A 16,495-nucleotide genomic window follows, 5' to 3' on the forward strand; every position below is an offset into this window, starting at 1 on the left:
TCCCTTTACTGGTAAGATAATGTACTGTTATATCCAGATCACCTATCCCTTCACTGGTAAGATAATGTACTGTTATATCTTTATGACCGGCCAGATCACCTATGCCTTTACTGGTAAGATAATGTACTGTTATATCCAGATCACCTATCCCTTCACTGGTAAGATAATGTACTGTTATATCTTTATGACCGGCCAGATCACCTATCCCTTTACTGGTAAGATAATGTACCGGATCCGGATATGACAGTCCCATGTGGCTCAGTTGGTAGAGCATGGCGCTTGCAACGCCAGGGTTGTGGGTTCGATTCCCACGGGGGACCAGTACAAAAAAGTATGAATGTATGTACTTGTAAGTCGCTCTGGATAAGAGCGTCTGCTAAATGACTTAAATGTAAATGTTTCTTATTGCACTTCATTTAAAAAGGTGCACTATGCAAAATTTGCTACGCCATTTCCTGGTTGCTAAAATTCTAATAGTTCCTCTAATTTCAATTTGTGACAAAACAAGCAAGTATACACAACAATAGAAACACCTTCCTAATATTGAGTTGCACCCCTAAAAAAGGCTAAATTCGTAAAGGGCATGGACTCAAGGTGTCGAAAGCATTACACAAGGATGCTGGCCCATGTTGACTCCAATGCTTCCCACAGTTGTGTCAAGTTGGCTGGAAATCCTTTTGGTGGATGGCCATTCTTGATACACTCGGGAAATTGTTGAGCGCGAAAAAGTCAAAAGTTCTTGACACACTCAAACCGGTGCACCTACTACCATACCCATTTCAAAGGCACTTCAGTCTTGTCAATTCACCCTCAATGGCAAACATACACAATCCATGTCTCAAGGTTTAAAAATCCTTCTTTAACCGGTCTCCTCCCCTTCATCTACACTGATTGAAGTGGATTTGACAGGTGACATCAATAAGGGCTCATAGCTTTGTGTGTGTATGAAACACTTCTGGGATCTTTTATTTCAGCTCATGAAACATGGGACCAACACTTTACATGTTGCATTTATATTTTTGTTCAGTATACATACTCCTTTTGCAAAGTGTTGCCATTTCCTCTATATTGACAGATGAGAAATAAATGTTATACTCACATAACACTGAGACTTTACTCTTTTTTAACAACAGTAACAGTAGTTGTTTTAAAACGGTTTTTCCCACAATTACATGTTGAAATGTTGCTTAACTGTCAGTATGCTTGCGCTTATCAGAATGGATCTCTCCCTTTACTCAGTGTGCAAAGGGAGGAGTGAGAGGCGGCAGCAAAACAGGGAAAGGGCAGATACTTTTATTGTGGGAAGCAGGTTAATGCACATTACTGTTTACCAAACAATGGTTTTAGAATCCCCCCCCCCAAAAAAGTCATTATCAGCAGGAACGTTGGGTTGCCGAATCACCGAAATTACATAACCCTCCTGTTGTGTTCATTAATTCTGTGTTCCCGGTCCAAAATGACCACCCCATTATAACTGATTATAAACCCATAATAATTCATATATTATCAACTAATGTTGCATTAGATCTTTTTAAATCAACTTAAGTTCTTGTGAACATTATAACTTCAATTTGCTATTTATGGCCTGTAGGCCTCATTGAACTGAGCTCATACAACTCGTTTGAGTAAAAGAATGCTAAATGTATGGATTATTTTGACTATAACAAATACTCAGATGAAACAGTGCTATTTATCACAGAACTCTTTGTGCCAAAGTTTAACAAGGACTCTCTCCTCACCAGTGTCATGATCAAAGATGATACGTGCTGCCACAGAATGAACTGTGAGCAAGGCCTCAAAAAACTTTATATACCAGAGCGGCAAGAAAAGTTCTATATATTATTGAAACAATGTTGCAATTGTTTGTGAGAATGGAACCACACCTGTTGGCAGTGGGGGAAAGATTATATTGGAGAAAGGTTCCCGTGGGGGTTGCCATGGAAGCCAAGAAGGGGAGTGAGGTGTGTGTGCTCAAACACATATGCATGCATGTGGGGGTCTGGGAGAGGAAGTGTGTCCATCTGATGAATGAACATGTGCCTGAACTCAATTGTATACACTAATTGTAGTCTCGCCCCTTCATTTCTAATGACCGGTCATTTTTAACCCGGGAACACCACAGGTGTACAAAAGTTAAATAAGACACCCAAAATGTTATGAAAATGTTCAGAAATTTAATTTGTGTATTCAGATGCCCTGTGTGGACAAAGTCATGGAACCTTATGACAATCAGATTAAATGAACTACATTTTTCAGAGAAAAAACCTGTCAAATCAGTCCAATTCGACTGGAACACAGCAGGAGGGTTAAGCAAGCAAAATTGCTTTGGTAAGAGGATGGCAATGCCGGTTTATTGTCTCAGCTTAAGATACTGTTGTATAGGCTACCTTGCTCTCTCCTTTCTTTCCTCTGGCAACAGCCCAACTCGCACATGATGTGCACACACAGAGACGCACATGTGGATAGCTCTCTAACAACTTGAAAGTGCGCCTCGAGTTCTCATGTGATTCTCGTGAAACCATGTCTGTAGCAAATTGAGTTACAAAACCCCAATGCAAACCTATCAGTTTCAAAATAATATAACTTTTATTCACCCATGATCCATCATCTAGAGTAGTCCTTAGTTGAGAAAGGTTAATTTAATTAATTATATGCTACTATATGCCTACAGAATGAGTTTCTTATTCTCAAGCCAGCAGCATACCACCCTGCATACCACTGCTGGCTTGCTTCTGAAGCTAAGCAGGGTTGGTCCTGGTCAGTCCCTGGATGGGAGACCAGATGCTGCTGGAAGTGGTGTTGGAGGGCCAGTAGGAGGCACTCCTTCCTCTGGTCTAAAAAATATCCCAATGCCCTTGGGCAGTGATTGGGGACACTGCCCTGTGTAGGGTGCCGTCTTTCGGATGGGACGTTAAACGGGTGTCCTGACTCTCTGAGGTCATTAAAGATCCCATGGCACTTATCGTAAGAGTAGGGGTGTTAACCCCGGTGTCCTGGCTAAATTCCCAATCTGGCCCTCAAACCATCATGGTCACCTAATAATCCCCAGTTTACAATTGGCTCATTCATCCTGTAACTATTCCCCAGGTCGTTGCTGCAAATGAGAACGTGTTCTCAGTCAACTTACCTGGTAAAATAAAAAAGTAACCCATTTCACCCCACTTGGCCTTCTTATTACCGAAACGGCTAAAAAGCTCAAATTTAGAACAAGTCTGATTTAAAATAATATAATTTAGTTGTAAATATTTTTATTTTCAGTGTTGTTTAACTCCGGCCTTTTCAAGCCAGGTTAAAACATTTTTTTGTAAAGGATTTATTTGTTACTTTGAAAACTGTTGCAGTAATAAGAATTGTGGGGAAACATATCTGATAAAAAAAAACTATTATTAAATAGATAAGTACAGATCCTAATCTCAGTGATCCATGAGGAAATCGGGAAAAAAGTACATTAATTTTCAGTACATTTTTTGGTAAAATGTCAGTTGTAAGAATGACCCAATTGTTTATATTTTTGTTGAGTGGTGGAAACAAGTAAAGCTGCAATATGTAACCTTTTGGGCAACCTGACCAAATTCACATAGAAATGTGTGTTTTTGATCTGTCATTCTCATTGAAAGCAAGTCTAAGTGGTAGATCTATTCTATGTGTGCTATTTCTATGCATCCATTCTTAAGTTTCATTTTTGCGTCTTTAATTTCAGTTTTGTACACCAGCTTCAAACAGCTGAAACTACAATATTTTTGGTTATAGAAAAGATATTGCACAGCTGTGTAGATGTTACAATGATGCTCTACACTATACTTGCTTGTTTTGTCAAACTGAAAATAGGCAAACTATTAGAATTTTAGCTACCAGGAAATGGCAAAGTGGCAGATAAATTCATTTAAGACTTAAAGGACCTGTAGACACCCTGGTAACTATGCCTCTTCATTATCATGCTGATATTATTCACAGAATGAACCCATCATGTTCTCTGTAACAGTAACACTACACGGCCCTCAAAGTTCTCACCTGCATAGTGCATTGCTGTCGGTGATATCATTCCCATTCCTAATCCCTACTTCCATAAAGTCTGTGAGTCATTATTAACCTCTTGATATCAGCCAGTCTGTTACCTGTTGGGCTATCTGGGAGATCTGGGAGGCTGTGATGGTGGTGGGGATGGTGACAGTCTGTGTCTCAGCGCCATTGCTGTTCTGCACCTCTTCCATTGTCACTGCGGAGGCAGATATACAGAAAAATTTAAAGACCACTGGTAAACTTTCCTGATGGGACACTGGTGTGTATGGGCAATGGACAGAGCCCTCTCTGGCAAGTCTATTTTGTAAATAGAGGGATATGGTGGACAAGGGCTGGACAGGCTGAGAATCTACATGGAAATCGAGGACAGTCACCTATCCCTCACACCTATATAATTATTATTTTTTTAAACGATTGACTAGCATGTTATTCGTCATAGCTAGAATTACTATGCACATCCACCAGGATATATGTATCCATTGAACAAAACATAGCTAGCTAATGAGAGAGTGTCTCACCAAGGATATGGTCTCAGGTAGCCTAGTGGTTAGAGCGTTGGACTAGTAATCGAAAGGTTGCAAGATCGAATCCCCAAACTGCCAAGGTAAAAAAAACTGTCGTTCTGCCCCTGGACAAGGTAGTTAACCGTCAGGCCGTCATTGAAAATAATAATTTGTTCTTAACTGACTTGCCTAGTTAAATAAAGGTAAAATAAATCAATAAAAACTAAGGACATGATTGAAAATGCTTTACCAGTAGCTAGCTACATTAGTTACAAGGTTGACAGCACTAACCTGTGGTAGCTAGCTATAAGTTTATGCCAAGTGCGTTGTCTTTCTTGCTCAACATAACGTGTGGTCAACAGGCAAATTCCAATGTCGTTAGCTAGCTAGCCCGCACAAGAAACCGGTTCACAATATGTAAGCATTGTTTGCTAGCGGAGTTATCTAGCTAGTTATTAAGCGTTTAGCTAACGTCCTGTCATTTGAATACAAGCTAACTAGCTAGGTAAATTCGGGTGCGTTCGTAATTTCACTCTGGCCATCTACTGCGATTTCAGAACACTCTCGTCTGTGTGCCAGAGCGCAGAATAGCTGATGAATTTACGAACGCTCAACACCCCTTGAATATGGCGGGTGTGTCAGTAAACGTCGGCAAAAAAAAACGTAATTAAATTGTTGCCAGCAGCAATTAGTCACCAACGCTCTGGATAACATGAAAACAGCCTAGTCAACTTTGCTTGGGCGAGTGAGAATTTATCTCATGCGTGTCTGGAAGTAACTAGCAGTCTAGCCAACGTTAGAGTGGTTACTGTTGTGAGGTCAGAACGCTCGGATCAGCCCTACTCCTCGGCCAGAGCGTCCAGTGTGCACTCTGAACGCTCCAAGAGCGAAACGCTTTTGAATTTACGAACGGACAATCTGACAACGCTCTGAATTTGAGTGCATTCGGGCACTCAATATTGAATTTAGGAACATACCCCTAGTAACTTTTGATAGTTATCAAACGTTAGTAATTTATCTATTGCTAACTAACGTTAATTGGTCAAAACAGGCAGTGTAACGTCAGCCAGCTAACACTAGCTAGCTGGCTAACTAACACTAGCTAGCTGGCTAACTAAACATTGGTGGACAAGCCAGCTATTCTTAACATTTGCCTTGTAGCTAGCTAGCGTGGCTAGTATGTGCTTTTGTTTCAATGAATGAGCGAATTTTTGTAATACACAGTCACTGGCACGCAAGTACCCGCGTCAACGGACGTCAGCGATAAGGGGAACCATGATTAGCAACTTACCTTTCGACGAGGAGAGGGAGCCGACAGGCGCCATTATATTAGCAAAGCACACCATAAAATGGCATTGTGCCGTTTAGAACGGAGCACACATATGCAGACGGTCAAATCATTGAAAAGCTGTATTACCTTTACAATCCTTCGTGGACCTCAGCGATGGCGTTGATTATCACAAAGGCGCGTATAAATCACGGGAAAACAAATAGTTGTTAGCTAGCTAATTGCTAATATGGTAAATAAAAGGGCGGCGCAGAACCATGAAAAAATAAAAACGTTCTATTTGTTTTTAAAGGAAGGAGGCGGAGATGCGCGCAGCCCCAGGAAGGACATATGACGTAATTGCTTCCTTTGAGAACTGTGATTGGTGGAAAAGTGTGTATAGTAAAACTATGATGACATAAAATAGATACATTGTCGCTGCCTCTGTAAACAAATTCCACATGCACAGTTTTGTAAATAGCACTTAAAATGTCCACATCTGTAGTAAATGGCCACCTTCAGTGGATATACATAGCATCAACTTCCTGAAATAGCTTACTAATACTAAGCTATTTTAGGTACAGTATTTCTTAGTTGTATTCTTCAAAAACCAAGGGGTATATTTCAATAGTTGAAACGATCAATAAAATGACAGCACCTTTAACAAATCCAGTTACCCACCCATACACATGAACTCAAGGAACTCGGAAAAAAATCTGAAAATAATGACTGGCTGTAAAATCAGTCTTTAATTCATTTTTGCAATTTCGGTATAAAACAGCAATTATAACCAATTTACTAAATTAAATGAGTGACAATAATGGGGTAAGTGTAGTATAATATAATCAAGTCTTTATTTAAAAAATAAATGAGCTAAATGAATTCAGAAAACAATGAAATCACTATGACTGACTATGAATATGACCTGTTTTTAAAGAGCAACTGAACGTAATAAGCAACTACTCCTTTTGAAAACGGCATATGCGGCATCAGTATGCCTTAGGAACATTTATTCTATTGTCAAAATTGACTATAAAGTGTAAAAATGATAATTTTGGTCAAAAAGTCAGTCTCATCCAAAACAGAGATTTGCGAGATAATTAGGAAAAAAATGGTATGTCACGGAATGAAGGGTACCGTAACTGTTTTCCTTGGGTTGGGTTTATTTCAATCATGCCCACAGCTGGCAGGAGCGCAGCTGCACGCAACCTGATTGTAAAATGCCCATGGTCAATTTGGTTTGAAATTCGATATCCCTATGGGGCTAGTTAGAGACCATCAGTAAAATACACAATGTACATGGGGAAATATTGTTTTATGTCAATAGCTCCAAATTTCCATGACTTAAAATCATCAAACCAACTACAAATTTAACAAATTAAAGTGATTCTCTGGTACTTTTGTATACTTTTTAGCCAATAGTGTTCCCCGGGAAATTGGTAGGATACTACATAAGTGCACCATGTTATTTTTTTTTTCTCTCTCTCTTCTCTCTTTCTTTCTCTCTCTCGTCCCCCTCTCCCTCCCTCTCATCCCTCTCTCTACTGTGTGTGCCTCTTGCACGCTGTCCCACAAATGGCAAGGGGCTGAAGCTTATTGGTTAAAACTCAAATTGCTAGGTGGCTGGCCTATGTGGGGGGAAATGTAGGGAAATGGCACTGCACAACTTCCAGAAAACAGTCGATTTCAAACCAGAGATTTTGTGGCTAATTGAGGTTAAAACAGTATTTCTGCTCATAGATTATGCATGTATGAACTACACATTGACACATCCACTCCAAAGCTGGAGGTTTGAAAAATAGTTGCCAAAGTACCGGAGCATGTCTTTAATATATAAATATTGAAGCATTTAATGAGACAACTAAAAGGTGTGCAACATGAAATTATTGTCCTATTTACATTTTGGTCATTTATTGACAGTCCATAACTAGCCCCACAAATAGGCTATCCTAAGTGAAACCAACTTTGCCAAGGTAGCACACCAGCCCATTTAAGCTAATTGGAGAAAGAAGTTGGCTAGCTTGCTGGCTAGTCTATGCTACTTCCAGACACAATACCTGGTTAGACTGTCAAGTTATCTAGAAGGGTGATTGACTGACTAACTGTGTACTGTTTTGGCAGAGTCAAAGCAAAAAACGCCTCCCACGTTTGAACATACACAAGAGACACCCACATCAAAGCAAGCCTCCAAAACCCAAATCTTGTTCTCAGTCGCATTTCCTAATGAGGAGAATTGAAACCGAGGCTAAATCAGGAAGATCAGCCCCCCTTTAATTGACATTATTATTATTATTAACCAAATAATTTATATACACAGCATACTAAGAGTGCATACACAAAATATTGATTGAACAACTCAGATAAAGATATATGTGCAGTGCTATATGTACAATACCACAAGTCAAATTGAAGTCCTCTTTGTGTAAATTTATTACAAAATGTATAAGCAACATGAATTTCCCCCTGGCTGTGTAAACATTGGGGTTAAACTGCACGGCCATTGATTGCATAGTGTCAAAAAGTATTTTAGAGAGAGCAGAGAGAAGAGGAAGCCCTTATTGACCTCCCAGTGGTAGATTGATTGCAGTTAGTAGTAATGCCAAGCAAGTCCTGGGACAAACATACACAACATGGGGAGTATTATTCACTCGGTTGTCAGAGTAGCCAACTATTGTTCCCTGAAATGTCTCCCCCCCCAAAAAAAAATATCCCTTTTGTGGTTGAATCTGATGCCTATGTGTGCTTGGTCTCTGTGTCATGCAGACAGACATTCCATGGTGAACTTGGAACTTTAATTCAAATGTAGGATATGGAGCTATAACTTGTCACTGCTATAGCTTTTCTGAATGGATAGGATTAAATCATACGGTAAACTTCTCATCGCTCTAAACATTGTGATTGAACAGCATAAGGGGGACAATTATTTAACTCACACACATCTCTGGTCCAGAACCTTCCCATATTGTTCTTATTCATATATTACAACAAAGTTGAATGCAAACTTTTAAGCTGTAGTGTTGAACATGACTGAATGTTACATATAGACAAACCCCATTCACACTTCTCACATATTTAAGATGGAGGGGGATCGAAAATAACGAAACAACAAACTATTTACGCATAGACATGTTAGACAATAATAATGAATAGTTCATCATGGACTCCTACACCACTGCAAGGATAAAAAATGTTATTTTGAGGATCACTAGAACCTTACAGACAGGAAGGAGCATACAATATAATAATAACGTGAAAACTTCTAAAGGTTACAGTAAATTATAAACTTTTCTCCCCGAGTGCTAAACATTGTGTGTGGAGAGGAGAGGAATATAATAAAACCTAAACAGGTGGATGTTGTTCTCCGGTTTCAATAAAATACTACCTTCTTGATTCCAACAATACGATTGGCTCAGGTGTGCAATTGAAGTTTACAGGGGGAAATAAAAACAGGTTCCAGTGATTTAAAGTAGAATATGATAAAATTTTCAAACCTGACCACTATGATAGTGGCCAATGTATAATTACATTAACTATGACAGTCCTATTTTTGCAAATTGGGGCCCTGAAAGTCATTTTCGTATGCAAAATGTTGCATTGCCAAATTCTCTTGCTCACATTCTTCAATCGCTCAGCTTTGGACAGTCACTGAAAAGTACCCTCCAATCTAATTGATCAGTGGTTCATACAAAAAATAAGAGCTTGCTTTACTATGCCACAAAACAACAGTCATTATATGGGTTTCATCATTCTCCCCAAGCTCATAACATCAAACCAATCTCTGGTTGGGCCCAGGAGTTATGGCTGATTCTACAAATCCCTGACAACCTTATTCATGGTGGCGTGGTTTTCAAGATCCTTCGAGCTTGATGTGACTTGACCAGGGAAAACTCCTGGCACTATTACCTGGTTTCTTTCTGCTAATCCCTAGTTAACTTGGATTCCTCAAAAATGATTCCTCACAATTAATATGCTCCTTGAACAGGAGGAATGTGCATAATTTGATAATCAAAAATAGACACGTGCAAGATCAGTGTTAAGATCTTAAATTCACTAGTCTTTACCATTACATTTAAAAAAAAATCTTATGTACAATAATCTTTCGCCACCATCTGTTCACAGCTAGGGTAGTTTTCCAGAAAACTATCAGGTGAGAGAGATAAATTGTTTTTTAGTTTTTTTTACATTTATACATACAATTTTAAAATAATATCTATACAGTGAAATACAGTATATCTAAAATACAGAGGCCTTGATGGGTACAGTACAGTAAATGGCCTCTATGTTCTACTCCAAACATCCCTTTGGATATCAAATCAGGATTATCACCCCAATAACACAAACAGTTATGAAATGGAAGAACAGCAATGGACAAAAACAAAATATGTATGGGCAAAGTTTTATAAGGCAAGAAGTAAACTTAAATCAAGAAAGTTGAGAATTTATTCCATTTCTTATTTTGCCTTTTCAAGCAATAAACCTGTGATGCAAGTACAGCCAATGACGACTGACTGACGTACTTTCCTCTACGGCTTCTGATTGGTCTATCTAATGTGTGTTCATTAGTGTTCTAACATGCCTTTACACATCCTTCATAAACCCCTGCCTCAAAGTGCACAGATACGTCACTGCAGGGTGAAGCAAGCATTTAGAATAAGTTAAAGATCATTTAAAAAAACAATGAAAAAACAAGGACTGGGTAAGACCTGGAAAGCTCGGGGAGGAAAGCCAGTAAGAATGGAGTAAGATGAATGTCTTTAGTACATACTGTATCACTCAACCCCAGGAAATGATGTCACCAGAGACAGGAAGTGCTCATCTATTTGGCCCCTCGCAATACCTTCCAGATGATTGGATCTTGGAGGAGTGGGGAGAGAGGTAAGATTGACTTCAGCACCTTAATACTCCCTGACACTGTGCAAATAGAGGGCCAGTCTGGCTGTTGAGGTGTTATGTGATTGAGCAGGAGGGCCGTAGGGGGTGTCGCGAGAGTAGAGTTCTCTTCCCTTCCAGTTGAAAGCTGTGTTTGGTGTAGACACTGACTCTGTCCGGGTGGATATATATAAATATAACACAAAATAAATATATATCTCATTCCTAAATCATGGGCATTAATATGGAGTTGGTCCCCCTTTTGCTGCTATAACAGCCTCCACTCTTCTGGGAAGGCTTTCCACTAGATGTTAGAACATTGCTGCGGTGACTTGCTTCCATTCAACCACAAGAACATTTGTGATGTCAGGCACTGATGTTGGACGATTAGGCCTGGCTCACAGTCGGCGTTCCAATTCATCCCAATGGTGTTCAATGGGGTTGAGGTCAGGGCTCTGTGCAGGCCAGTCAAGTTCTTCCACACCAATCTCCACAAACCATTTCTGTATGGACCTCGCCTTTGTGCACAGGGGTATTGTCATGCTGAAACAGGAAAGGGTCTTCCCCAAACTGTTACCACAAAGTTGGAAGCATAGAATCATCTAGAATGTCATTGTATGATGTAGCGTTAAGATTTCCCTTCACTGGAACTAAGCCCGAACCATGAAAAACAGCCCCAAACCATTATTCCTCCACCAAACTCTTCAGTTGTCACTATGCATTGGGGCAGCTCGCGTTCTCCTGGCATCCGCCAAACCAAGAATCGTCCGTCGGACTGCCAGATGGTGAAGTGTGATTCATCACTCCAGAGAACGAGTTTCCACTGCTCTAGACTCCAATGGAGGTGAGCTTTACACCACTCCAGCCACCGCTTGGCTTTGCGCATGGTGATCTTATGCTTGTGTGCATGCGGCTGCTCGGCCATGGAAACCTATTCCATGAAGCTCCGAACGAACAGTTCTTGTCCCAACGTTACTTCCAGAGACAGTTTGGAACTCTATAGTGAACGTTGCAACCGAGGACAGACATTTTTTATGCGCTACGCGTTTCAGCAGTCCTGCTCTATAAGCTTGTGTGGCCAACCACTTCGCAGCTGAGCCGTTGTTGCTCCTAGACGTCTCCAATTCACAATAACAGCACTTACTGTTGACGAATTTGACGAACTGACTTGTTGAAAAGGTGGCATCCTCTGACGGTGCCATGTTGAAAGTTACTGAGCTTTTCAGTAAGGCCAGTCTACTGCCAATGTTTCTCTATGGACATTTGCCTGACTGTGTGCTCGATTTTATACACCTGTCAGCCATGGGTTTGGCTGAAAAAGCTGAATCCACTAATTTGAGGGGGTGTCCACATACTTTTGTCTGTGTGTGTGTATGTATGTATATACAGTGCCAGATAAAAGATTGGAGACACCTACTCATTCAAGGGTTTGTCTTTATTTTTACTATTTTCTACATTGTAGAATAATAGTGAAGACATCAAAACTATGAAATAACACATATGGAATCATGTAGTAACCAAAAAAGTGTTAAACAAATAAAAATATATTTTGTATTTGAGATTCTTCAAAGTAGCCACCCTTTGCCTTAAAGACAGCTTTGCACACTCATGGCATTCTCTCAACCAGCTTCACCTGGAATGCTTTTCCAACTGTCTTGAAGGAGTTCCCACATATGCTGAGCACTTATTGGCTGCGTTTCCTTCCCTCTGCGGTCCAACTCATCCCAAACTATCTCAACTGGGTTGATGTCGGGTGATTGTGGAGGCCAGGTCATCTGATGCAGCACTCCATCACTCTCCTTCTTGGTCAAATAGCCTTTGCACAGCCTGGAGGTGTGTTGGGTCATTGTCCTGTTGAAAAACAAATGAGCGCAAACCAGATGGGATGACTTATCGCTGCAGAATGCTGTGGTAGCCATGCTGGTTAAGTGTCCTTTGAATTGTAAATAAATCACAGACAGTGTCACCAGCATAGCACCCCCACACCATTACATCTCCTCCTCCATAGTTCACAGGGGGAACCACACATGTGGAGATCCTCCGTTCACCTACCCTGCATCTCACAAAGACATGGCGGTTGGAACCAAAAATCTCCAAGCACACATTTCCACCGGTCTAATGTCCATTGCTTGTGTTTCTTGGCCCAAGCAAGTCTCTTCTTATTATTGGTGTCCTTTAGTAGTCGTTTCTTTACAGCAATTCGACCATGAAGTCCTGATTCACCCAGTCTCTAGTTGATGTTGAGATGTGTCTGTTACTTGAACTCTGTGAACCATTTATTTGGGCTGCAATCTGAGGTGCAATTAACTCTATTGAACTTATCCTCTGCAGCAGAGGTAACTCTGGGTCTTCCTTTCCTGTGGCGGTTACTCATGAGAGCCAGTTTCATCATAGCGCTTGACGTTTTTGGCGACTGCACAATTTTCCGTATTGACTAACATTAATGTCTTGAAGTAATGATGGCATGTCAGTTGTCTTTGCTTATTTGAGCTGTTCTTGCTATAATACGTACTTGGTCTTTTACAAATAGAGCCATCTTCTGTATACCACCCCTACCTTGTCACAACTCAACTGACGGGCTGAAATGCATTAAGGGAAAAAATTCCACAAATTAAGAAGGGACACCTGTTAATTGAAATGCATTCCAAATGACTACCTCATGAAGCTGGTTGAGACATTGCCCGGAGTGTGCAAAGCTGTCATCAAGGCAAAGGGTGGCTACTTTGAAGAATCTCAAATCTCAAATATATTTTTGGTTTGTTTAACACTTTTTGGGTTACGACATGATTCCATATGTGTTATTTCATAGTTTTGATGTCTTCACTATTATTCTACAATGTATAAAATAGTAAAAAGTAGGTGTGTTCAAACATTTGACTGGTACTGTATATATACACCATTTTATACAGTGTACATCTCAAAACACAACAGTGCCCCTTGAAATCCAACAGACCTGGAATGCAAAAGACCTAAGATTTGAACCACATGCACCCCAAAAAGGGCTGTGTCAATACAGTGCGATAAAGTGCAGCCAACCCATCCTACTGCCCATTGTGGTACCATGCATTTTCTGTCTATGGAGCAGGTTGGTCCAAACGAATTTCTTCCTAATTCCCACTCCAACAGCCGTAATCTTTTCCACCATACGATGACCTGCCCAGCCCATCCGCCTGGCCCCTCACATATTATATGCCACGTAGATGGGGTCCAGTTGGTCAGCCAGGAAGGAGTCCCGGAGGTGCATGCGCTGTTTCTCTCCCCTGGAGTTGATGGGTATGACCCCCGGGTCCACGATGACCACCACGCCCACGATAAGATGGTGCTCCTCCAGCACCACATTGGTGACCAGGGGCACCAGGTCCAGGGCATCCTGCTCTGAGCCACACAGCTCAGCCACCACCACCAGTAGGTTGGTCCACGTGAACACCGCACTGCATGGGACAGACATGAAAAAGGGGTTATATTAAAATCAAATGTCAGACAAAGATGCAGTACACACGTGCGCACGTACACACACTAAGAAATCTCTTCATCTCTTCATCACAGATAAACCAATTGGACAATAAGTAAGGTTTCCTGGGACCGTCCAGTGTTCTGACCTCTCTGCGATGCTGCGGTGAGCCCGGGACACAGATGTCTCGATGTCGATGGGGTGGTAGCGCAGTCCCCTAAGCTCCAGAGTCTCATCCAGGGAACCCACCACAAACAGGGCGTCATGACGATCTGACCACAGAGAGGAAAACAGACAGAGAGGGGCAAACAAATATGTTGAATACTGGGAATGTTGGGATAGTTAATTTAGCCCTAATCAGATCCCTAGTATGTCTCCCTTTCCATGTTAGCCATTAGTGTTAGCCTCCATAGCCCTCCCTTTTTATGTTAGCCATTAGCGTTAGCCTCCATATCCATGACCGTGCCCAGCCACTCACGCCCAGCGGCATCCAGTAGTTCAGTCCTCTTGACGAAGCCCAGGTAGCCAGTCCTGGCCCACAGGGTCGTGGGGTCTCCAAAGCTCAGCTTGGTGTTAAAGTGGTCGGCCTGCAGGCTCTCCTCTCCATAGATGGTATAGTAGCCACTGGCACTGTGAGGGCTGTTGATCCAGATCTGACAGAGACAGAGAGCAGAGTAGGGGACAATGTACAGTTAAGGATGAAATAGGAGAGTAATGTATGAGGAGAATTGTTGGTTATTGACAGGGATATGCGTTTTTCCTAATTATACCCTTCTTATTGCCCATCCTTTTATCAATGCCACATGTTGACATTTTCAATCTAATATTAGCATTCTCTCTCCTCTCACCTCTCCTAGATGGGAATCTCCGAGAGGTCCTCTGGTCTCTGGGTTCACAATGATCACCCTGACTCCTGGTAAGATCTAGAGAAAGTGATAGAGTAGAGAGACAGATGGTGAACAACAAACTCCCACAACAACACATCTTGTATCTGAATACAAAATGGAATTTAATGTGTGTGGATCCATCAGGGGAGACTTACTTTTCCAGACTCCATCAAAGGGAGACTCTGAGGGGCTCCTCTCTCCACCAGCCTCACCCTGAGACAGAAAGTGAAAGCACATTGTGATGGTAAACTCAATATTGTAAAAACAAAAATATCCTCAGCGTCAAAGCTGCTCACACATATGTTCTCACCTGTCATGGCGTAGGGACTTCATGTCCACATACACAGTGGAGGGGTCCGGTCCAGTGGTTCCCTGAGAAACACACAGAAAACCTGACTGAAAACTCAGATACACGTCCACTGTACATGGATCAGTCCTTGAGGAGACATACAGGGAGGTCCTGCTGTACTAACTGACCTGGCAGACAACCCTCAGATTCCTCTATTTACATGTGACTCTTCTATTATGTAGAGTTAACAGAAGGCTTTAGCCTCCAGTTCAGGGAGACACTGGTTAGCGCATCAACCAACATGAGTCAGCAACAAATCATAGGAACATTGGCCATGGCCGTCAAAACATTCATAAAAGTCTATCTTTCCAAACAAGTGAGTTATGCTTCCATCTTATAAAATTCCCTGTTGCCTAGTAACTCCTCACAGAACTGATTCTAGCTGGTTGAATACCTGCATGCAAATGGCCAGGTTGACCCTGGATCCAAAGGCTGTGCTGACAGCGCGGGGGGAGAGGCCCAGGTCCTTAAACAGCTTGGAGAATGACATGGTGAGGGCCAGACGAGTACGCTCCTCTGCTATCACCACACAGCTCCTCACACATGACAGGTTCAGCCCACGCGCCTGGAAGGAAAGAGAGAAGGAGAGTTAGCGTGTGCGTGTGCGTGTGTGTGTGTGTATATGTGTTGTACTCACTTTGAGTATATCTGTCTGCGTGCCTATCCCCTTGGTGCAGAGCTCCATGACAGAGTAGGAGCAGAAGGTGTCTCTGATGCGGTACTGGCTCAGGGTGCTCAGCCACAGGGGCAGACAGCTCTCCAACTCCATAGGAGGGATTAGGATGGACTGGTGGCCCGAGTACACACTACACACAGGAAACAAGAGAAGGTGTGTGTTCGGAATGTGTGTAAGTGAGACAGATAAAGATACCCTTTGTGTGTGTGTGTGTGTGTGTGTGTGTGTGTGTGTGTGTGTGTGTGTGTGTGTGTGTGTGTGTGTGTGTGTGTGTGTGTGTGTGTGTGTGTGTGTGTGTGTGTGTACCTTGCGAGGCACCACAGTACGAAGCCCAAGCCACAGTAAGGGTCCAGGCAGATGGCTATTTGGCGTGAGGAGTATAGCTCACACTGTAGCTTGATGGAGCGACACAGAGCACTGACTGCAGCATGGGAGATCTGATGGCCAGAGAGACACAGCCAATCACACACACA

The 16,495-nt window shown here is 41.8% G+C and overlaps 2 protein-coding genes across 8 annotated transcripts in view; both read right to left on the minus strand.

Moving 5' to 3' along the window:
- The window catches only part of LOC129847070 (cyclic AMP-dependent transcription factor ATF-1-like), a 30,768-nt gene extending 24,651 nt beyond the window's left edge, over positions 1-6,117 (minus strand). For 2 of the 4 annotated variants that reach the window (XM_055914885.1, XM_055914859.1), the window contains exons 1-2: positions 5,941-6,113; positions 4,116-4,216 (exon numbers count right to left, since the gene is read on the minus strand). In XM_055914885.1, the coding sequence (XP_055770860.1) occupies positions 4,116-4,211 (96 nt within the window). In that variant the 5' untranslated portion in view covers positions 4,212-4,216; positions 5,941-6,113. Of the gene's footprint in view, positions 1-4,115; positions 4,217-4,814; positions 5,321-5,940 lie in introns of those variants that run through there. The other 2 variants (XM_055914894.1, XM_055914868.1) reach the window with 2 other exon arrangements.
- Positions 6,118-6,620: 503 nt separating this feature from the next.
- LOC129847042 (disco-interacting protein 2 homolog B-A-like) overlaps positions 6,621-16,495 on the minus strand; it is a 107,298-nt gene continuing 97,423 nt past the window's right edge. For all 4 annotated transcript variants that reach the window (XM_055914840.1, XM_055914831.1, XM_055914825.1 and 1 more), the window contains 9 exons: positions 16,329-16,459; positions 15,984-16,152; positions 15,741-15,911; positions 15,308-15,369; positions 15,153-15,210; positions 14,959-15,033; positions 14,589-14,763; positions 14,259-14,382; positions 6,621-14,090 (listed from right to left, as the gene is read on the minus strand). In XM_055914840.1, coding sequence (XP_055770815.1) covers positions 13,838-14,090; positions 14,259-14,382; positions 14,589-14,763; positions 14,959-15,033; positions 15,153-15,210; positions 15,308-15,369; positions 15,741-15,911; positions 15,984-16,152; positions 16,329-16,459 — 1,218 coding nt within the window. In that variant the 3' untranslated portion in view covers positions 6,621-13,837. The remainder of the gene's footprint in view (positions 14,091-14,258; positions 14,383-14,588; positions 14,764-14,958; positions 15,034-15,152; positions 15,211-15,307; positions 15,370-15,740; positions 15,912-15,983; positions 16,153-16,328; positions 16,460-16,495) is intronic.

Source organism: Salvelinus fontinalis, chromosome 3 (assembly GCF_029448725.1).
Source record: "Salvelinus fontinalis isolate EN_2023a chromosome 3, ASM2944872v1, whole genome shotgun sequence".
Classification (NCBI taxonomy): Eukaryota; Metazoa; Chordata; class Actinopteri; order Salmoniformes; family Salmonidae; genus Salvelinus; species Salvelinus fontinalis.